We start from the raw sequence: 25,397 nt of genomic DNA on the forward strand, positions 1-25,397 counted from the left end.
AAACAGTGCCGGAACGACATATTGAATAATAATTATCAAATCACAATAGTTTGGGTCCCGTTTCGGTTTAAGCGATAAACTTTTTCTCATTATCAATCGAGTTCATCTTATATAAATTGGAAGTTAATCTTATGCACACCAAATTTACCCTGCAGTAGTTGTCAATTTCTCAGGCGAAACGGCATAATATGGAATGTCATCCGAACTTGCATGACACAAGATCAGAGCATATCAATTAAAGCTTCAAATTGTTTTATGGCACTTTTTGTCTTGCTGTCTAGCAACAACCTACCTCTAGCAAGCTACGCGTAGCACTGAAACGTTAGCTATAACTTCGCTTCTATTTATAGATTCGCGTGCTTCCAACAGCTTCGCCTTTGCATCGATTGACCAATCAGAGCGATGCATTCCCATTGATATATCGCTCACTCCTTCAAAAGCGTCGTCTATGGCAGGGAAATCCGGTATGCCAAAGATTTTTTGCAGACAAAATAGGACACTGCAAGCTATTAATCAACATTTAAATGACATAAAATAAAAAAAGGCTATCAACATTCAAATCAATACGTAGAAATATTTCCAATCAAATGGTGACATGATATCAATAATTGATACAAAATTGACTGAGCTGTAATTGTTCAAAACCTGACCACATTTCTACGTGTAGTTTTTCTTGAGTTTCTGATTTGCACCACTATATAGAAAATAAAGATGTGTTCCACATCAAAAAGAAATAATTTGTCAGGTGTAAAAAAGATTCTGCCCCTGTTTCTGCAGGGGTCTAAAGGCAAATGACGCAAGTGATTTCAATCTTATCTATCTTATGCTAATGTATTAATTAACTAGCCCGGTCTCTCTAAAACGATTTCCTCTCCTCGATTTCCTTTCAGATTTCTCACTATCAAAACCAGGAAACTGGCATTTGATCTGATCGGTGACTTTCCATAAGCGGCAGCGATTTCAATCACACGGCGCTGGTAGCAACAATCTCCCGACTGCTGAACCAGTCGAATGAGAGGAATTCCAAAATATGTAACCATCTAATTAATTATTTATGAGCATTTAGTGCAACCATCACTCACTCAAGTGGGTGAAGTCGGGAGTTCCAAAACCGGCAAAGGAAACCAAAACAAAACAGCGTCAATTGACTGCTGCATATGCTAGCAGCGCTGTGCCTTTGAACTGCAACTAGATCGTGACGATTGGTCTCTGCGCGGGTGAAACGAAAGTGAAAACATGGAGAAATATGTAACGGTCGTATCGGTTGATAATCAACCTTCCACGCAGGGAGCTGAGGCGGAAGACGGCGGTAGCAGCCAGCTACCAAATGTAGACATCAAGGAAGTGCCGACAGGGGGCGTGCCGCCATCAGTGGATTCGAGTGCAACCATTGATTCGCAGTTTGTGACGGTGCTGTCGATCAACCATGGAAAAGCAGTAGAAGGAACCGAACCAGAAATGGTGCTGGTTTATCGGTTACCAGGAGAAAGATTAGGTTTCGGGCTTAAGTTTCAGGGAGGGACGAAAAATAATGAGAAAATTCAGCGTCTCTTTATTCAGTCATGTGCGGAAAATAGTCCCGCCTCAAGAGTGCAGGCCAGTTGGGGCTACCTCAGGGAGGGTGATGAGATTCTTGAGATTGATGGTGTCAGTGTGACGCGAATGACCCGAATTGAGTGTGTCAAGTGTCTGAAAGAAAGTAATTTGGCCATCAAGTTGCTCGTGAGAAACGGCGAAGGAAAAGTACTAAATTTCTTCGATGAAAATGGAGATCTTCCAGAACGAAAGAGTATCCCACCTCCTCCTCCGCCTGTGCCACCACGAAAATTGAACAAAAGAAAAGTTACTGAACAGCAAAACATTGATCCACCCACGAAACAAAACGTAGAAATCATTCATCCTCCCGATGCTGAGGTGTATTCGAACCTGTTCTCAGACGACATTAGTGACCTTATCAGTGAATCTGATGATACTGCCAGTACAATTTCAACAGTCATAGATAAGTACTCAATCTGTTCTAGTCTTTCGTCGGAGGACTACACCATTTCTTCAAATCCAAGCAGTTTAGAATTGGCGAAAGCCCTCAAGCCATTCACGCTCCTGGAAAAAGAATTTAACCTGGACAGTAAGTTGGAAAACAATTTGTTCACCTTTCAGCCTCAGACTTCGATAAACGTGGTTCAACTGGAAGTGAGACTCGAGTCGAGTTCAAACGAATACGAAAACATTACCATCGCCAAGTTGGATGAAAATAAAAACTACGAAAACGTAGTAATCCATGCCAGTGATCATCAGCCTCAAAACTACGAAAACGTTACCATTCAAACCGTCACAGATCCTCAGCCGTATGAAAATGTCATCGTTTCGACGTCCAGTGACACAACGGATCCGATTGTTTATGAAAATGTTGATTTGAAAGCTCCACCACAACCTCTACCACGTCAAACCGGTCAAGTTAGTCTCGGTGCAGTAGATGTAAGGAAACGATCTGCTCCATTGGCAAGTGTCATTCCGCCTCCACGTCAAAAATCTCAAAAAATTGCTCAACTGCCATCAATGCCTCCCCATCTACCACATGAGTTCAACACTATTCAAAGTTGGCTTCAGGAAGCTACTGAAGTCATTCATGAGTGTGCCCTAACTCCTACCGGTACCAACAGTGGTGAACCTGTGAAAGAGGATAAACAATCACTTCGGAATGCTAATAGCAACGAGAACTTACCACGGTTGATTGACTTCCATCCAAAAGTACCCAGTTCCTTCAAATCGGTATCATTCCCCCAACCAACAATTGTCACCATTGAAACTACGAAACCATCTGTGCCCAACAATCAGGAGGTTCCAACAACACCAGAGGATCAATCCGTGCGTGTAAAAAAGTGCATCAAAATTGTTGCTAACGGTGTTGGTGAAATGGTAAACTACCTTGAAAGCTCCAGTGACGAAGAGGAGGAGAAAATCTACGAGCCATCCCAGATGGAGCAGGATCGACTGCTGTGCGGTAACGATGATTCCGGTAGTTACGAGAACTACAGTGACGAGGACGGCGAAAAGCTTGGACCGCCGGAAATCGTAGACGGAGGTCCCTCCGAGGCGTACTTCAACTTTCACTGGTCGACAACGCTGTTGCCACCGATCGGAGAGGTAGAGGAAGAGTTTTCCTCGCTGGAGAATCAACAGAGCGGGTGAGTGAGAGTTTTGTTAGTTGATTTAAATGGCTATTTGAGGGAACTATTGACAAAGAGAAGTAAACGATTTTAATTTTATACATGGCTATGCATTCTAGATGAAATCAGTTGATAATTTAAAACAGAAAAGAATGATCAGAGGGACGAATTGAACTTTACTTTTGCTTTTCATTTCAATGCATAATTTCAATTTCAACCCGTATATTTTCAGTTTCCCAATCAAACTGTTGTATACAAGCTTGTTTGCAACAATTCTGCTGTTAGATTACTGTGCCGCTGTTAACAAATGGTTTTCCTTATGCTGCTTCCAGACGTAACCATACGCATGCATGAGGAGCAGCAGTCAAGTAGCATCACGAAATTCATACAAGCCGTATTGCATACCATCAAGGCGTTTTTGATGTGAGGCTATTGGTGTTTTAAATAGGAAAGCGCCGGGTGGCATGGTCTGTTGTGGTTTTGCAGTTTCGAGCAGAAATGACAATAAACACAGGTAGAGGATTGCATTTTTGCTCGAAAGTACAAAACCAGAATATTCCATGTCACCGGCGCTTTTCAATAAAAGCCGACATAAATTTCAAGCATCCATGATATTCAGTCGATTATGTATAGTTATGTTTAGATTTATGTAATTGATCTTACAGTTTGCTCTGTCCCTGACATAGGGTGTAATGTTTTTTTAGAGTCTCAGAAAAATGTTATTCTCTTGTGGCTGTGGATAGTTCAAACTAAACCAGGTAGTAGTTGCTATCGTTGGAACAAAAACAAAAAATTGGCTCAAAGATTTCCTTTGAACTATAAAATTATAAAAAATAATCTGTTGCCGTCCTGGTGACGGGTGAAATGATAGGAATAGTATTCCACGGTCTTTCAATGATAAATGTTTCACCAAGCAGACAAGACTGGTTTGTATCGCCTGTTAGTCTGTAGCTCAATTCACAGTACCGGATGATTGCCTTCTGAGTAGGCGTTTAATCCATACAATTTATACCAATTCATATTCGAGCAGTGTTGAAACTGTTTATGTCGATCGGGTGAAATAAGTAATCAAATCAAACAAAAGTTAGTCACTTCCGGTGAAACTCTCAACGGGTGAGCACGTTGTATCGTGTTAGTCCGGAGAAAATTCGAGTATTTCGCGAGAAAGAAAACAAATTTTATCAGTACTTTGACGACTCGACGCTACCACACAGCGAGATTTTCGCTTGTAGTCGAGTGGAAAGAAAGTCCATTGACCTACACGGATACAAATCCATTGCCGGTACCATGATTAAGAAACCATGAAAATCATGAAACATTACTCCACATGAGACCATTCCTATTACTGATGATTTTGTGAGCAAATCCCATAAAAATTTTCATGATTTGAATCATTTTGCTCATATTCGCCCTTATTCTGAATAACGACGTATTGATTTTTCGATCGAATGTGGTTCGATCGAATCATAGCTACCTTTGATTTTGCCAGCGTTATGGGGAATACAAATTAAATACGAGCGAAAAAACGATACGACGTTATTCAGAATAAGGGCGAATATCATTAGTACACCCAAACCTCCATTCCCAAGTAACATTTTTAATATTATTAAATACTTGTAGCTGTCTTCAATGCTACATAATAAATCTTGCAATAAAACTTTAAACTCCACGAAAGCCTACTGAAAACCTCTATAAGAGCATGTTCCTGCAAAGTGGACCATTCTTCATAAGGTTTATAAATCAAAATGAAGAATCAGCATAAACCTGCTTTAAAACTCCAAATTCAAGAAAATTTTGAAATAAGCTTTACGATCAACATTAAATTTCTTTGGATGGAATGAATTCCGCTATGAATAAACTGTCGTTTTGATGATATTTTTATTGACTATGTGTGTCATGTCTACTTCGAATGCAATCAGTAAGAATATATTATATTTTAATTACGAGTTTGAAACCTTTTCCGAACGTAAAACCTTTATGCGCTTTTATTTTTATCGTGAATGTAAGAATAAAAATAAGAATTATAACTAATCGCCTTGAAATAAATGCGGTTTTTGCGAAAGTCTCCATGATTTATGAAAATTATTTTTTGTGATTCATTGTCATTTTTGTATAAAACTATTCTGTGGCGATAAAACTTGTGCATACGATCTGAAAATGAATCATGAAAGTCCAACATATTTTCTCGTTTTTGCATTTCGAAGTTTATTTGATGTCAATAAATGCTACGGTATAGAACATCATAATGGCGGCCATGAAATTTCTTTTAATGCAAATTACACTTAACCTAAGAAGCAATAAATCAAATAGCCTACAACTAAATGTACTTTGTCATAAATGTACTTTAGAACCCTCAAATTTACTCTGAGTGAAATTGTCATAGAATGAACACGCACACACACAAAACTAGATTTATGAAAGAATTTAACTGGCAATAATGTTTTAAAGAAAATGATTGAAAGCAATATTAAGAGTGTTTGCATGGTTTTATTCTAGAGCAAATTGTTTTATTTTTATTTTATTTTTAGTGTAGGTAAAGGGTTTTATAGAAGCTTTGAAAACTATGATATTACTGGTTAAAAGAGACACTTATTATAGTTGTCATAAAACAGGTAGTGATTGAAAAATCAATTACAAAACTCCTATAAATTATAATCAAAACCATAAGGCATTCGAATTGTTACTTGGGTTTACGTAACTTATATATGTATATATGTATTAATGTACGTACACATGTGTGCAAATATTTGTATTTCTTAATACATTAGGAAAATTTGCCGGAAAAGTGGGAAAAATCCATAAAGTTGTTTTGTATGGACAATGGAATTTTCCACTGAAAAAGTCGCCAATGATTGCTAGATCTACGATTGATGTTTGGCGCGCAACGAGTTGCGTAAGTGTTAGGCCGTCGTAGGAAATAATACTAGATCGTTGAACAAATTGTTTGGCGCGCAACGGGATATCACATGCATACTTGATTCATGTTATTTGTCATTTCGAGTCACGGGCTTAATTGGATATCACAATTATTGCTTTCCAAATGACTCAATAACGGAATACATATGACTGTTCTATAAAACCGCTGTAGGCAGGAGAAAAAGTTATGATATCGTTTACCAGTTGATGGATTGTATGTAATGGAGTTAGATAAATAATAATGGTCATCGTAAGCGCGAGATTAACAAATCAGAAAATTTTTGATTGAATCAATGATAAGATTTTTCTGTAGAAGCGCTAATGTCTAACTCATAGATTTTCCTTGCTTTCTAATGATTTAGCGCACATAATAAAAGGCCATTAGATATCAGTGTTCAATATGATTATCATAATGGATTTATACTGCCATTTTATATTTCATATTCGGAGAAGAATGTTCAAATTGGCATAATCAATATCAAATTACAATTTAAGCGACATCTCTCTAAGCAATCAAAAGTTCCACAGTACCTGATAGCCCCGGGTGGGGTTTCAAGAGAGAGTTCAAGGGAAGGTTCAAAAGAAAGGGGGCACGTGTTCAAGAGAGGTGAGGTTCAAGGGTGGGGAAGACGCACAAATTTGAAGGAAAAGTCAAGTTATTTGCCTTTTTACATAATAGGTACTCTATGGTTCATGGAATGTTGAAAAATCTTCCATTGGGTGGAGAGGGGTAGGGGTGTAGTTGTTAAACCCCCTAACCCCCCCTTCCTTTGTGCACGGGCCTGGTACCTGAACATATCCACTTTATTAGAGCCCTAAAGTACGCGTGGCACTTTTTGGCAACTTGAATATACAGAACTGAGAAAACTATCTCCCTGCTTGAAAACTGTACAAGGAACTGCTTCAAAGTTTATTCTGTTGCGTCGGGTGAACATTCAAGTATGAGTAATTCCTAAAACTGACTGTTTAGAATGGTTTGCATGCTTTGTATGTATGTGTTATGTTTATCAACACAAAATTCTGGTTAGTGAGCTATTTTATCCATTACCGAAAGCAAGAATCACATCTGGAAGAGAAACGGTGGCACCTTTTATCCATTATGTCGAAGCCATTAGAGAGAGATTCTTTATTGACTCAAAGGATGGGATGACAATCTGTGCATTTGCTCAATTTTTTCTTAACAGAAGTATATCACATTTTCACATTAATTTTGGGTGATATTGCTTTTTTCAGCTAAAGCGAATGTGTGTCGAATTCCGTTGATTGTGGGATAAGTAATCAGAAAAATAATGGAGATAAACGTTAATTACTTTGTCGTTTGACAATTCTGTTGTCCGAAAACATAAATTCGAACAAATAATTTTTGGGAGAGATGAAGTTCGACGGGTCAGCTAGTCTATATATATAAAAATGCAGAGATCATTCTTTGTAATCGCATCACGTAAGAACGGATAGACGGATTCACATGATTCTTTTTTTGTTTGATCCGTTTTTACCCTCACCGGGTTCGTACATCAAAAACACTCTAAACTAAACTACTAAACAAAATGATGTGCTGTTTACCAATGAGACGACCTTGAACTTTCGAATGTCCAAAAATTACTCATTTTATCTTTTAACAATATTAAACTAACTAGAGTAGGGATTTGAAAATAAAGAGGAAGAGTAGGGATTTGAAAATAAAGTGCGGAAAAATTCGACGTAACAAGGTTTATTTAAGTAAGAAGACGTTTTCTCACATCTGAACTTTTACCTTCTACCAGAGGAGTCAAACTTAGCGATGCGAATCACCCGAGTCTCTGATATGTCAGAAATTTACTAAATAATTACTGACTGACCAGAAGTCATAAATAAAAGGTAAAAAAAAAAGTTTTATCGCTAAATTAGTAATCTAAAATTGTTCCTGTGATTGTAACGCTAAGAACATTCATCAAACACGACTAAATAATGTCCCCAGACTAGCGAGAAGTGACGTCGCAACAAGTCGCAAGGGCAGCTTAGTCATCTTAGTTATTTTTGCTCCACTTTTTATCCCCTATGACGAAACCATTAGTTTGAGAGAGATCTACAATCGCTATTCGATGCACTGATTCAAAAGATGATATGGCGATCGATGCATTCGCTTAATTTTTGCGTGACAAAAGCTTTTAACATATTCACAATATTTTTTGATGAATTCATCGCAGCCATGTAATAGTAAAATAATGGAAAGATACATTAACAGCATTTGACAATTCTACTGTCCGAAAACATAAATTAAAAAAAAAATCGGGCGAGACGAAGTTCGACGGGTCAGCTAGTACATATATAAAGTGCGTAAATCGAGGGGAGTTCCGATTGCAAACTTTTGATCACTTTTTCTGGTACTTACGGTCCCGGTGGAATTTTGCATTTAACTGAATTTACAAATTGTAAGAGTGTTTTTAAGTAGAAGAATTATTTTCATTGTTGTTCCAACTCCATCATTCGGATCAGGAAAAAAATCAGGAATTCTTCATAGGTACATGAGTTATTTCTGGAAAAATGAAGTTATTTCTGGGAAAATGAAGTTATTTCCGTTTTTGGAACTTTGACCTCTTTGTCCGATACTTTCGGAATCAGCAACCGCTATAGTCGAAGTCGGTTCGTGTGGTCAGTCACTAACATGAAATTCAAATCAAAAGAATATTGCACCCAACTTAGAAGTATTTTTACGTGTTTTGCATCGTAAATTTTAATCTTTTATTACGTAAATTTTAATCTTTTTGGAATTGGTAGTTGGATCAAAAGTGGATGGATTTCGAGGAAAAACTTCATCCGGTTAGGATTTTCATCAAAATCCATCCTCGAAATCCGAAAGAGCAGCTAAGGTTTGGTTTACCATATTTTTGATCCAATCTATGATCGAAATCAAGATCATTGTCTTACCATGATGCTAGTCCTCATCCTAAGAGGTTCAAGACCTGGATCTGAACCAGGACCTGGATGAAGAATACGGTAAGTCTATCATAGGTTTGGCCCACACAGTAAGAAAAATCCATGCAAAATTACACCAAATCTAATGCACATAAAGGAATGTGATGTTCTGCGTAGTTTTACACGAGAGATAAAGTTTACACGTTCGATAAGGATTTTACAGGAACGAAATGTAATTTTCCACGAATGATAGCCGAGGAATTGAACATCATGTATTATTCTGTTAAGTTCATTTGTAAAAAACGTTATGAATGGTAAGACTCTTAGCAATCGGAATATATGCCTGGAGAAACATTTGTATTTTGGTTTCACATTTATTCCAATTATTATTATTTCGAGCATGTTTCCGAAGGAGTTGTTTTAGTACGTGCGTTCAATTATTTATTCTATTTGAAACTGACCCCAAGACCATTCCACAGTCGTTGAAACAATAATTCGGGTCTTAAATTTTGGCGTAAGTCTTACGTCTATACTGTTTCACGCAAAATCGTGTAAAACACGTGAGTTTGCTGTGGAAATTGAGCAAATTGTATGAAATCACAATGAAGCTATCAAAAAATTTGCTAAGTCAAGCTGAAATTTATGTGATTCGAAGCATTCATTATATGCACACTTAAAAAATGTTACATCTTTATAGATGCACATAAAAGGAGCATCACGATATACTTACATTCACAATACAAAGCATTTAAAGATAAGTCATATCATTAACCTCACAGTTGTTTTAGCTGAAATTCACATCGATACAGACGCAAAATAAATGTTTACATGTTAGTAGATGTAAAATTGTGTCATCACCGAAAAAATTACGGCACACTTGATTTTACGTCAAGCGTAAATTTCATTTTTTCTAAGAGTGTGTGCATGATATTACGGGATGAATATTATTTTGTCGTGGTTAATTTTATTTTTTTCAACTGTGTATATAAATTTACGCGCCTGCTTGAAAATCTGGATATGATCGACCCATTTATGAATCATTTTTGTAACATTCAGTCATTTTACGAATTAAGTCATTAATGCCGTTTTTCATTGCAAAACACTGGTTGCGTGGATTGCGCTGGTTTTGCACTTTCGAGCAGAAATGCAACATTCTGACGGTGTTCCATTGCGATTTCTACTCGGAAGTGCAAAACCATAGCAATCCGCGCCACCAGTGTTTTACAATGAAAAACGCCATAAGTCATTAAGTGGTAACTTATGTATACAAAACCGAACGAAACGATGATTTTTAACAAATTTTGTCGTGTATGCGTTACACAGATTTTTTTAAAGAAAAGTTTGTACTAGCTTCCTCGTTCTCTATGATAATACTGTCAATGATCAACCGAAGATTTCGAACAGGGAACAAGTTATACCGTATGCGTGATTATCATGTGCATATAATGCCATTTGTTTCTTTGCAAGCTCGTAAACTTTAACTCACACCACATAAAACAAATACTAATATAACGATTGTAGATGCTGTAAAAATATTATTAATGATCTACGTTATGATAATGTAATAAACATATAGGAAAATGTCTTCAGTTCTCATACGCCGAACTATGATGGGAGGATCATGCACAAATTAAATGTAAAAGTTCTTAAATAATTTTTTTCGAATTTTTGTTCTCGATGTTAATGGACGTCATAAATCAAATAAACATAAATGTCCCATTGTACGGAAACACTAACAGCGCTTCTAGTGAGAAACGGTTGTACCTTTTTATATCATTTATTTATACCCGGCTTTAACCTAGTTGCGGTCGTTCACCGGGACGGTTGTACTTTTTTCCATTAGCTACTGTGATAAATGCGCAGGCAACTTTGTACATGCATTTTAGGAGCATTTACGCACCCATCATAATAAAAAATAAGGATAATTTGAATGCTTCTGCTGATGCAACCCGTTAATGGAAAGCCAAGAAGTTATGATGTGAGAAATGATGGAGACAAACGTTAACGACATTAGTTGCCTGTCAATTCTGCTGTCCGAAAACATAAATGCAAAAACATAATTTTGGGCGAGACGAAGTACGACGAGTCTGCTAGTTTTAGAATAAATATGCAAAATTGTTGGCAAAAGTAACATTGGGAAAATATCCCATAAAGTTATCAAAAATCCCTAGAAGCCTTCATGTCTTTCAGTTGGCTAATGATTGCCCTAATTTCATCATAATTTCTCGCAGTAATGTCATCTTGAGACAATACTTGTATTATACCCATAGTTGTGTAAGATATTTTTATTTTATTGTTATTAATTCCATCTGACTATAGTCAACATGAAATATAATCTAATATCATATGCAGACGACAATCGTCACGAACAGGAAGCTGCAACAGAGAGACATCAAGTCTCGAAATGATAGGTATAGTAGAATACTCGCCTCTGGTGGAAACCCTAGGTTTTCCACCGTCTGGAAAAAACGTCCGAGAGTAGTTGTCAAGTATAGTACAAACCCTAGAGTCTCCACCGTTCACAGAAAGAACACCCATATTGTTGTCAATTCGTCCTAAATCAGTTACAACTGACTGTGATTGCTCGAAATCTTTTGGTTTTTTGATAAATCAACAAATTCACGGAATAATATACCATCAGGCCAAATGGAAGCATCAAGAGCGAGATCTCTCATCGATGGGTCAAGTCCAATTTTAAAGGAGACGAACGTAAGGTTGGTCACATTCATGTCCTTTGGCACTAAACGAATAACGTCAACAGCTTCAAGCAGCGAAAAATTATTTTCTGCATATCATCGGCTGTGACCAGAGGGTGTAAACCAGACAAAAAAAGCCAAAATTTTGGTTGACTAACAATGGGTGTCAAAGATGGTACGGATAAGTCGCTTATGTCAATAGTACTAAAACCGCGATCACATGGTACTCCGATCGATTAGCCTTCATTACCACGGCGACGTTTGACACCAAGTCTTGGCCAATTATTATCCTTCGTACGAATCGGATCTTACCGTTTAATTCGTTTCGGCAATTTGGGCATACGAACAAGGCCTTTTCATGCGGGAAGAGCTCTCTATTGGCACGGCTAAAATTATATCCACAACACTGCTGGCTGATATGAAAATAACATTCGCAGAAGCCGCAACACAACGGCTCAATTTCGTTTATTTCCAACTGACATTCACCGCATTGTTTTTTCGTCTCCATGATAGCAAAGTGCAGTACAGAACAAAAGCAAATATAGCAGCAGACGACGATCGATGTACATCGGGTTCAGTTTTGTTCATTGATGCGATAAAATACAATATAAATATATTGTCCAGTTACGATGGGCTTAAAGTACAATATGATAATATTCACAATAATTATAAATCGACGGATATGTCACGAATTAAAAAAAACTGTTTAGCAAGAACGAAGTAAGCGTTATATACAGTAACGAAAACACACATTGATTTCAATAGGACTTAGAAAATTGAAATAATATCAAAAATTTTGACCGCATCCACCGTTTGCAAGCAGTATTTGATTTTCTTCTTTCAGAGATGAAATTGGTTTCTGAGGGTTTTTTATAGAACCTTAGAAAAACTTAAAAGATGGTTCGATTTGTTCAGTGTTTCTATTTCATAGTAGGATCACAATAATGTGAATATTGATGTCGACGAAAGAGCAGTCGAAGATTGCCGATGATAGAACTACATTAATTTGAGCTTTTGGAACTGACAGACTTCTAACTTCAATCATGTAACGATTTATATGATCTACTGCTGTATCAGTATCAGCAGAATTCCCAAAAACAATTTCATTATTCACATTGCTTTCGATGTGAGATCTGTATCTTAAACAATTAGTTTAAGGGTAGTATAATATAGAATTAGTTGAATTAATCATTGCTTTGTTTGAAATCCTGAAAGTTATTGGTAGATGATCTGAATTAGCGGCTGTTCGAGTGATCAGTTCACTACGAATGTGACATCGATCTGCTAGAACCAGATCAATAGTAGAAGGGTTTTCCACAAAAGATAAACTAGTTGGGCTAATTGGAAATAAAACTGAAAAGATACCAGTGGAAAACTCGAACTTTCTGGTTATTCAACGAAAGATACTTAGGATTCAGGAGCATGCTAAGAAAAACAAAATCGCTATCTTGTGCGGTTTTGCAAATCGCCTTTGAAGAGATTAAAGGTTGCTCCGCATTAGGCCGATCCGACCGACCGAGCTTTCCGACACAGACTGTTTTCTGTTTCGGTTATGGCTGAGCTGCACAAGCAGCTGTGTGCATATGCAGCTCAGCCATAGCCGAAGCAGAAAAAGTCGATGCCGGAGAGTTCGGATCGGTCGGGTCGGTCTAGTGCGGATAGCCCTTGATTTGTTCATCAGACGTGTTTTAGAAATGGGATGACATGATGGATGTGTCAGTCATTTGTTAATTATAAAATTGCTAATTTGAAAGAGCCAGACGTGGCAGCAGAACGGGATTGCTAACTTTTAGATATATGTACATCTAATGATTCTGAATTGGATTTAGTTGCTTGAGAATGGAAAATGTTTTGTCTGACATGACATTGTCAATAATTGAATTTATGTACAAACACGTGCAGTCATTTATATGGTGAATTATAACTGATTGTACCCTAGATACCAAAGTTTAGAATGTTGCGCTTTTCAGCTGCCCGACTGGTAAACCCATAAAAAAAGAATTCACTTCTAGATTTTAGGTTTAGAATTCTGTTTCAGAATGTATCCAAATAATGTTTTACCCAGAGGCGACATTTTTCCCTACAGCTCGCTAATACGATTGTTATTTTACAATTTCTATATGTACTCGATCATTGTCGATGTAGGCATGATATTTTTCATTTGAAAATTGCTTTTTCGTTCACAGACCCATCGTCATCATTGATACCGCTGAGGAAACACTGTTCAATGACAGCAACAACAATCAGCACCGCGAGCTTAAACTTAAATTGGATGCTCACTTTTGGGTTGATGAGGAACCTATCTCGCCTTCGGAATCCGACGGAGTCGATTACATTCCGGCAATGATTGAAACTGAACTCGTTAGCCCGACACCGCATCGAAGACAGTCGGGGAATTCACCGCCCGTGCCCAGTCGTACTGTTTCAATTCCATCGGCAGAGGGATTGGCGTGCAATAGTAAACAATGTGATGTCATCGAAACGGGAGAAAATGAAACAGCTGTTGAAATGCGCAGCAATCCAGGTACTGCCACTATCATTTCTACTGATAAGAACGGTGATGCTTCGAAGGTACCAACAGTAGCAACAACTAGCTCCGAACTGAACAAAACCGAGACGAACGTTTCGGCGGGAGATGCCGAAAAGCGTTTAGATCAGTTGATGAACGACCTCGTTGATGATAACGACAGTTTGAGTGCAAGTGCTCCAGAAGTGCATGTCGTGATGGAGATGGATCCAGTTACTGAGATTCCAAAGTCAAGCATTCCTCTGTTAGAGGTGGAACAGAGACACACACCAGGAAAACCGATTGAGGCGCAGCTGAAGGTGGAAGAGAAACCGTCCGTCAGTGATGTTTCCGATGAAGACATGGATCTTCTGGCAGTTGTTGGGGATAATGTGGACAGTGATTTTGATGAACTGGTCAAGTCCCAGCTTGATGATGTGAATTCAGAGCAAATACAACTGATTCATGAGAGAATCATTGTTGGAATTGAACGCTCAAGCACCAGCGGTGACGGTAGTAACAGTGATCGCGAAAACAGTGCTGATCAAAAGATCGAAGAACCAAATGTTAGTGATTCAGTAACCGATTCAAACGAACAAGCTATTCCCGAGGATGTTCCGGATGGCAAAGTGACATCAGATGCAGCTTTTTCAAACGAATTGAAGGTCGAAAATAATCAAGGTAGGTGCTTCTGTTATCATTATAAGCTGTGAATGTGGTTTGTTTACTTTTCGTATGCATCTGGCGTGTCGGGGCTTATCATTTGCCAAAGGGTAGGCACTTCCAGTGCACGGGTGCCTAGTGAATATGCTTCTCTTTTTTGCCATCTAATGGGAAGCTATTTTACAACAAAAATTCCTAGCTTATAAAGATAGTGTGTACATGTTTGGGACATTAGGCTAACATGATTGTACCACTGGCACTGATAAGATATCTGATCTGAAATATTTTTGCCGTAGAATGTTTTACCTTAGTTGTTAGGCAAAAGTTCTGCAAATATATTTGGTTGCAAGATTTTATTTTCAACTTGACTTTTTTATTTAGAAATCAAAAAGATATCTACTTTCGTGTAGATTTCTCCTGGATCCTATCCACTGGATTGAATTTTCAATGTGCATAATGTTCTCAAAAGATGTTTAGACCATTTGCATTCTGTAATGTTCGTCCAATATAACTGGAATAGTTAACGAAACAGACAAACATTAGCGTTATCAATTATTCAAAATAATGAAATTGGATGAGACAAGACAAAATCTCAACCGTTGCAGCTATTGGATTGCAATACGGGAATTCGCATTGATATACGAAAAACATTATATCAAATTGTTGGCACTTCTCGATTTCGGAAATTTATGTCGATAAATTTGAAGTGGTTATTTGTTTCTATACAAAGTTGCATTGATTAACTCCTAGACCTCCAATGTTTTACGGTTGATGAAAAAAAGTGGGATATTTTAAAATCTGGACAGATTAAATTTGGAATGAAACAAATTTCCTGTAACTTCAATTTCAGATCCTTTTTTTATTCATTTAATCGTGCATTAGCCATTTTGAAACTAATTACAGTTAATCAATTGAGCTGCATGAAGAAACTGCGAAGTTTCGAGTTAATTCCAGTCATTAAAATCTGAGTACAATTTTCTGTAACCGTAGCGTTTGTCTACTATTATATAAATTTCTCTTGTAGCTTGTTATTAATATTGAGAGAGTTCTCTTTTCACGAGGGCCCAATACCGCTCGATAGGTCACAACACCGTCAGTTAGGAGGATTCGCCTCTTTCAATACAACATGGACTCCATTTGCTCGATTACAAAACTACAACTGTGACTAACTCAATGTAAATTGAATTGACACGTTGAACTAGTTTCAAACAAAATTCTAATTGAAAATATCCAATGTGTAAAAAAGTTACAACCAATTAAAAGTGATGAAATTTAAGTCCATACCTCCTTTGTGGACCTGTATTTTCGTAACCGAAAGACCGGATCTATATGAAATTCAGGAATTTCTTATAAAACTAAGTGCGTTGTAATCGGCCCAGCCATTTTTAAAACAATTACACACATACATTTGGCGATTTCCACGTGTCATGATATGGATTGCAGAGATTGTCTATTTGAGAAAGGTAAAAAATGTCGAAATACAAAAATACTTGATTATTGATAATTTATTATTGTTCCTATTTTGACATCTACTGTGTCTTTCTATTGTTGTCATTTCCTTGACGTTGAGCTTGCTATGAGTTGTTCACAACGACCGAGTCGCAATAAATCTTTCTACCAAACAAATGATTTAATTGTTGACAGGAAAGCCACCGTTTCACAATCAACACAGAACTCGTGTTTCGCGTACATCCCCGAGCTGGTCCTTCGCCGTAGGTACACACATTGCCTACATACTGTGTGGAAGGTGGCATGATGCCTATATGGATCATTCCCTTTCCGTTTCATTCCAAAGCCCTTGCAGAAATTTACAAGCGGCATGATTTTCACCCTGCTAGTAAGCAAATACTTATTTTTAGGACACGACACTTTAAGTCAGCCTATCCCACTCGATACGACACCATCAGTAAAAATAATAATAATAATAATAATAATAATAATAATAATAATAATAATAATAATAATAATAATAATAATAATAATAATAATAATAATAATAATAATAATAATAATAATAATAATAATAATAATAATAATAATAATAATAATAATAATAATAATAATAATAACTCTTGGTAAGTAGTGGTGTGATGAAGGAGAAAGGTGAGTGCAACACTTTTTTTTTTAATCATTTTTATTATTATTATTATTATTATTATTATTATTATGAGGAGTAATGTTAATTGAAAAAATACCTGGAGATGATCACTGTATATTCGCTGCAATAGTACACCAAATTATTTCTTATTGAAATTATTATTGTTATAGTAATTAATATTATTTCTTTATTCTTGATAAATTATCACATTGAGATATTAACAGGTTTCATAGTCAGCATAGTCAAAAAAGCGATGCAATGGGAAAAGGTAATGTAACGTAACTTCGACAAAGATAGAAATAATCAGAGCAGATGAGAATTGATAGTGTTAGTAGACCAAACATATCTACATTGATTTAGGAACTTTAAAGTAATAATCGTTTGTACCGCTTCAGACATAAAAGACTATATAGGAAAGCAGGGCCAAGACCGAAGCGGATACAGTGCGAAATTTTGCAAAGCTTCATCGACGAGGACATTTAAGACACAGAAGCAGCTGGTAGGATGACAAAATAACAATACGATACAGACGCACGACTCAATGATTGACTGGTTATAGGGTGAAGCACATACTTCCTGCCCAAGTGACAAATTCTCTGGTGAACTTGCAATAGAAGATATTCGTATCTTTCATTGCAAATTGATAACCGAAAAGGAATCTGTCGCTTGGGTTACATGCTGGAGGATTTCCTCCTTCGTTACTAGTGTTCATTTGGGCACCATAGCCTAGTTCGTCTGGTATGGAAAGTGTGGATCGTTGTAACCACCCCCCTCGGCCAGAGCAGCCTATAAAGGAAAAAAAAAATGATAATAATAATAATAATAATAATAATAATAATAATAATAATAATAATAATAATAATAATAATAATAATAATAATAATAATAATAATAATAATAATAATAATAATAATAATAATAATAATAATAATAATAATAATAATAATAATAATAATAATAATAATAATAATAATAATAATAATAATAATAATAATAATAATAATAATAATAATAATAATAATAATAACAATCACTTTCGCTCTGGTTGTAACTCCGAGGAAGGTCTGCCGTAATACCTGCCTTCATCCCATGAATCCGCTCCCCTCAACAGGCTGTTTGCGAATGTGGCATTGAGCCGTGGACGATTTAAACGAAATGATCACGCAAATCAGCATGTTGTCGTCCGTTTGGTCCCCTTCCAATTCCGTGCCCCTGGCCAAATGATGCAAACGAGGTTCACTAGTGTGGAAAACTGACGTGTTCCGCGGAGGACTCCTTCGCATGCCAAACAAGTAATGCGACCAAAGCCGGTGGACTCCCACTAGAAGGGATGAACTGTGGGGGTGATGGACGACAATATTTTATCTGTTGCACCACTATTTCCTTTAGAAAAAGATGCTACTAACATTATGAGACAACTTTAAGGAAATCGCAAATTGTGTTCGGTGTTTCAAAAAATTGATTCTTATTATGACTGCTTCATCCCTGGGCGTTCAAGCGACCGCCGAACTGACAGCTGGAGTAAGCAATCCATTTCCCGACGCGCCTTATTGGACCCGATGGCCAAAGGGAGAGTGAAAATGTCAAATCGTGTTCAGGAACCGGATTCACCAGCTCGGTTCGGGCTCGGAACTCGGACTGGAATTGTGTTGTGCGTGTGTGAAACGAGAAAGCTCGCTCCATCTGGCAGCAGGAGCGGGTGTCTTGTGTCGAATGAGCAATTAGACTTTTTGACATTATGGGTGATAAATATGAGCGAGTTCAGTGTAGCCTAGGTAAGTACGGCAGTACGAGTGCGCGCGCACACCGGAGATTAGGTTTAGTGCTCCAATTCGCCGCGTCTTGTCCTAGCAGCAGGCAAAGATAGTGAAGGACGGAATGGTGTATTTGTCATCTGTTTGAGCGAAAGTCGTGGATCTACCAACCGTTGGAAAAAGTGGGTCAAATTTCTTGGTTCAATGTTGTTAATTGTGTGTGGAGATCACTAACGGCCTTGCGTGGCAATGATAATATTTTCAGTGGATGAGTGCAATTAGTTAGGGTCCGACCGGAGCATAATTTGGAATTAGATACAAAAATGAGTTTTTCTGATGGGCATAGAAATAATTTTCCAACAAAATTTTTCCCAACATTTGAGACATTTTTATGGACAAATTGTTACAATCAAAGTTCGCCTGAAATCAAATTTCTTTAGGGAAATTTATGAATTTTAGTCAAGCAAAAGTGCACTGCTTCCCAAAACCTACACTATTTTTTAGCTATTTTGAGGTTTTGTTACCGCGTGGGTACCGGTTTGTGCTAACGGCATATAACTAGTTTCCAATTCAAAACCAGATAACCGCTACTAAACTTTATTCTTTTGGCACTTCACTAAAGTTACAGGCATTTTGATGCAAAAACTGTTTCGCAAATAGCATTAAATTTACATCTAATTAACGGTTTATTTAAACCGTTAGGTGGCATTGAACATGTAACATGAACTGCTAGTGCACTGATGGGTTGAAACCGAAACGTAAAATCATTTTATTACTAATATTGAATAAAACTAAAAGTCACGACCAAACCTAACGGTAAATTGAAATTTGGGCTTTGTAAATCGGTAAATTGAAATTTGTGCGTTTTGTATGGGGTAACAGTTTGAAAGATTGGAAATGCAACCGTATATAAAAATGATAAGATTCCAACGACCTAATTCGAATCGATGAATGAACAGCCCTAAAAATTAGAAAATATAAAAAAATTCAGTAACAAACATACTCGTTTTGACATGAACACGATTGACTCCAAACTGAATTGACTCAGCATCATCCAACTAACTGACGTCTGTCTGTTACAAGAAAGCGCGTTTACAAAGTAAATTCTTGGATAGAACATATTACCGGTTTATAAAATATTTAAGCTGTTCGGTTTAACGATGTTTCCGGTTTAGCTCCGATCTACCAAAATAGTTTCTTGAGTTTCGAAGGGGAGTGGGGTACACTCCTTAACCGATAACTGTATGGAAAGTCATCTTTTTTCTTCGAACATGATTTTTAGACATTGCAAATAGTTGAATCAACTCGAACAATTTTATTGATTTGCGAAAATAATCAAAATATACTTACTGATACACGTCATGATCTATTTGAAATAAGTTCGGTATGTTGAGATTCATGAAATAAATATCGTTGTTAAAATATAAACAGTATTAACATAAATTAAGTTTACGTTTTGTCTTCGACTCATCAGTGCGTCAGCAGATTATGCTGACGCAAACCCCCGGATCAACATAATCCGCTGAGCAGACGTGAAGTTAATGCTATTTGCAAGACATTTTTATTACACAAGAAGTGTAACGTCTAAACTCCCTCCCGTGGTTGATGGGCTTGACGGTATTGCAAACATCATCAGATACGATTAATTACTGTTACAATTTAATATAAATATGTGTTGTAACTTTTACTTTGATTATTGAGTTTATTGAGTGAGGCATGAAACGATTTGAATAAGATGTTGATTGCAATACGCTCCAACATCCGGGGTTGGAGAGGCCGGTAGGGCTTAACTGAGCTCTTTTTTGCCTTTCTCATATAGAAAGGTTATGCAATCACTGTGAAAACCGACTTTTGAACCGAGTGTCATATACCATTCGACTCAGTTCGTCGAGTACGCAAAATGTCTGTGTGTGTATGTGTGTGTATGTGAGTATGTGTGTATGTAACGTTTTTTTTACACTAACTTTTCTCGGAGATGGCTGAACCGATTTTCACAAACTTGATTCAAATGAAAGGTCTTGAGGTTCCATAAAAAATTCCTGAATATTATTTGGATCCGACTTCCGGTTCCGGAGTTATGGGGTAAAATGTGCAAAAAAATGAAAATATGTTTTCTAACTTTTCTCATAGATGGCGCGATCGATTTTCACAAACTTAGGTTCAAATGAAAGGTCCTGTGGTCCCATACATAATTCCTGAATTCCATGCGCATCCAACTTCCGGATCCGGATGTATAGGGTAAAGAGTGTTAAAAGTTGTATACCATCACTGAAAATGGGGAAAAACCTTAAAAATTTTTTAAATCGATCTCAAATGTTTTCCAATTGATAGTTTTTATCAGTAGACGGTCTAACAAACCGATTTCGGTTATTCTTTTAAGAATCGAAGAAAATTATTTTGAAGAATACCACAGTATTATATATGATAGTTTGATTGATATGAGAAAGGCATCATTACACCACTAGGTGGATCTAAACAAGTTTTTATGTTTCATTTTCATACTACCTGCCCTTATTACCGGTGTGAAGTGGAAATTAAGCGAAATGAACGTACCCCAGTCAGGTTTCACACGATAACGGAATAGTTAAATGGTGAATTAAGTTCATCTTTGACGTTTATTCTGCGAGGTTTGTTGTGCTCGTGTGGGATCTGATGGATGAGGTGATATGTGAGTGAAGTATAAGTGAAGTGAAATGCAAGAACGGTAATAAAGGCCACCGTTTCAGCTCAGGACTAACGATCGACCAATAAAAGAGATAGAAATTGGGTGACGGCACCCCCATTCATCTCAAATCCATTAGTCATTTCATATATGAAAATCATTGGTTAGAGCGAGATCTGTTGTGTCTGTTCGATAGATTGACTTCGAGAGTGAGATGAGGTTAGAAGTATTTCGCGTCGCTATAACAGCGATGTCGTACATTTTCTGAACTGCTTTTATGCGGTATTGCTTATCAGAGATGAAGCAAAGATTTTGTATTTAATTTCATCACAATTCATTTATTGAAAGTCGATAAATCGGTAGAATAATAAGGTGACTCTATTAATGAAATGACTATTGGCACAATGAATTTAGGTAAAATCTATTAGAAAAGAAATAGTAAATCAATGTTACAATGTTTGCGTGTGAAATACATATTTGTATATATATGTATGTATGTATACATGTGTGTGTATGTATGTATGTATGTGCGTATGTCAGTATGCCTTGAAGCCTGTATATATTTATACATGTATGTATGTATTTATGTATGTATGTATGTATGCGTTGTATCAAACCGTATATGGTATTACATTTCGATTGTGAGTGAATAAGATGTTGATTGCATTACGCTCCAACATCCGGGGTTGGAGAGGCCGGTAGGGCTTAACTGAGCTCTTTTTATGTTTTATTTTCATACTACCGGTCACTATTACCAGTGTGAAGTGGAAGTTAAGTGGAGTGAACGTATCCCAATTGGGTGATGATAACAGGTGAGCGGTGAATCGAGTCCATATTTGACGTTTATTGGTGGTTTGTGTACAATGGATTACTGTGTAATGAGATGGAATATTGTAGAATAGAACGAAATAATAATGACTTAACCAATGGACAAACCACTGATAGCTGTCAAACGATGTTCATCCAGTTTGTATTGTGAGGATGTGTCGTTTGGGACCTGATGGGTGGGATGAGTTGTGAGTGAAGTGTAAGAGTAACTGCATGCAAGAATGGTAATAAAGGCCACCGTTTCAGCTCAGGATTAGCGATCGACCATTAGAAGAGATAGAAATTGGGTAACGGTACCCCCATTCATCTCAAATCCATTAGTCATTTCATATACGAGAACCATTTGTTATAGTGACATCTGTTTGATAGATTAACTTCAGAAGTAACATGTAATTTGGAACATTTTGCTTTGCTAAAGCAAGCAGTATTGACCATTTCCGAGCTACTACTATGCGTTATTGCTTCTTAGAGAAGAGGCAAAAACTTTGTATTCGGTTTTATCACAATTCAATTACTAAAAGTCGAGTGATCGCTAAAATAACATGGTGACTCTACTAATGAAATGACTATTGGCACACTAGTTTTAGTTAGGATCTATTAGAGTAGAAATAGTAACTCAATGTTGTAATGCTTGCGTGTGGAATATGTGTGTGTATGTGTATGTATGTGTTTTTAGGTGTTTGTACAATATACATTTTACCGTGCCTTTGAGTGCGTTGTATCAAATTGGTAGTGATACATTTCGATTGGGAGTCTAGGTTTACTTGCTGCTCAAAAAGCCTGAGTTTATGGTAAACACAGATAATGAACAATCGAAGATAATGAAATGGAAACATGTTCTAGGGGTGATAGCTAAATAATTAAAGAGTAAAATTATATTTCGTAATAGTCAAATATCACTGAGCGTTAGCGTCATGTTTACATTGAACCATTCTGAGTGGCAAAACACACAATGTATATACAGTACACTAACCCTTGATTTCTCTAACTTGCTTGCACGACACGCCGACAATGAGAGAAAGAATCGGATGAAGCAGAAGCGCTTCTAAAACTCAACAGAACAAGAGGAGAGAAAAGAATGGAATGAAGAAGAAAGAGAGGAATAAAAAAAAAGAAGGAAGGAAGAAAAGAGAAATATTACCATACTCGTCCAGAACAAGCAAAGCGCATCAATAAAAGAAGGAAAAGTAAAAAAGGAAGAAGGAAGGGAAATAGAAAAAGAAAAGAGAAAGAAAAAAAGGAAAAACTGTAAGTAAAAATTGCATTTTGGATTTGGGTTTTATTTTGGGTACACAGAACATGATAACAAGCAACATACAGAGTATTACAAGCAGCAAGGAATGGGAATCATAAGACCAACAGAAGCTGTACGACAACAGGAATAATGTGGAACTGAAAAGGAAAAAAATTTATTTCCTAATTCCTTTCCTAATTTACGTCTTAATTTACGCCAACAAAGCAGAGATATCGCAATGGAATGGAACGGAATATTGGTTAATATAGTTAAATGTTGGCAAGAAAAATAATATTATTGCATACAACTAACTTTTACATTCAAGGAACAAAATAACATGCCATAAAAGGACGGAGTGAAAATAATGTAGAAGGAAAAAATACAACGAAACTCAGTTGAATTGAACAATGGGGGATAAGGTAACACTAAACTAAAGGTAAGGAAACCAACATTATTGAAAAATGCTGGGTAACAATGTAATTTCCTCATATTGAAAGAGGCGTTTATATGGCGCGCATGCGCTAATTCGGCCTGATACAAAATAACGAGGAGGGCAATAGGTTTTGGACAGGGCTGTAAAAAGCTGATTGGAACCCTTTCCCCACCAAAATGTAATATAAGGAAACTATAAGGAAACAAGAAGTGTAACGTCTAAACTGACGTCTCGAACGAAACAAGTTTCGGCTTACTGGCCGTACAGATTGTGATAATTTGAAAGGGGAAAAGCTTGCTTTTACCCCCAAATTTATGCTAGGTTCACATAACCATTTTGAATTAAGTTTACGTTTCGTCTTCGACTCATCAGTATTGACATGTAATATCATTAGGGCTGGGAAAACCACCGATCACTGCTGATTTCAAGTGATCTTAACCAAGAAATAGATTATCATTACGAAATCAGAACTGATCTGATCTCTAAGTGATTTTGATTTTTGTATGATCATGATCATGTCAAGTCGAGATCAGTAAAGATCTAAATTCTAAAAAAAATACTTCTGATTCGATCGGAAATGATTGATGTAGAAAAACGTTTTTTTTTCAGCAAAAGTGCCCGCTAAAAAGTGCCTGTAAATTAGCGAAATTATTAAATTTACCTAAAATGAGTATTGACGGATGATGCCTTCAAACGGTTGAACTAAAGTTATGCACTAATAATTTTAGTCAATTTATATGAGCTTGTGCTCATCAACCGCTGGGAATTGGAATTTTGCGACGGCAATTCAAACGCGCCATTCAATCGCAGCGCGTTAAGTGTGTTTGAAACCTCTCGCTCCTGTTAAATTCATGTCAAAAAAGCGTTTTATTGCTAGAAAGCATGAACATCGCCATCGGTATCAAACAGCTGGAAGTAAAACAGTCTGCTGGAAGTAAATCAATGATCGAATTTGAAGCATAAAATTTCTGCGCATACCTGAAAGATTACGAGATGATCATTCATTAACATTGTCTAATTTGTCACCAAATCTTTTTCATCTTAAACAAGGTTAACTTTATCACAACACCGCTGTTAGATAAACACTTGTTATCATAAATTTCTCAAACGAATGCACATAATTTCACCAAACGCTTCAACCATCGATGTTATTTTTATTGACATTTTGAAGCGACGCGAATAGATTTCAACTAAAAAAGTTGTTGATTTTGCATTGCGATTATTGTTTTGCTTTCAACTGTCTCCGGCATTTGACAGCATTCAAAACAACATATTTTTCAACTACTTGAATATATGCAAATCAAAAACCATATTGGTTGAATCAAAAAGAAACTAGTTAAATCAACTATCGCAACAATCAAAAACTGCGATATCGCTATTTTATGATCGAAGGGTTCTCCGTGTAAGTTTACATTATTACTTGAAAGGCTGGGTTTGTTTGACACATGTTTAAATTATTCTTGCAAAATCTGGTCCTTTTCCGAATTACATTCTTATGAATTGCGTCACATATAAATTTAAAATTTTTTTACTGCAACTGAGCGG

At 36.7% G+C, this 25,397-nt stretch overlaps 1 protein-coding gene across 1 annotated transcript in view; it reads left to right on the forward strand.

Moving 5' to 3' along the window:
• Positions 1-899: 899 nt before the first annotated feature.
• The window catches only part of LOC131437138 (uncharacterized), a 489,986-nt gene continuing 465,488 nt past the window's right edge, over positions 900-25,397 (forward strand). Inside the window, exons 1-2 of the mRNA XM_058606305.1 lie at positions 900-3,185; positions 13,861-14,861. Coding sequence (XP_058462288.1) covers positions 1,237-3,185; positions 13,861-14,861 — 2,950 coding nt within the window. The 5' untranslated portion in view covers positions 900-1,236. The remainder of the gene's footprint in view (positions 3,186-13,860; positions 14,862-25,397) is intronic.

This window comes from Malaya genurostris, chromosome 3 (genome assembly GCF_030247185.1).
Source record: "Malaya genurostris strain Urasoe2022 chromosome 3, Malgen_1.1, whole genome shotgun sequence".
Classification (NCBI taxonomy): domain Eukaryota; kingdom Metazoa; phylum Arthropoda; class Insecta; order Diptera; family Culicidae; genus Malaya; species Malaya genurostris.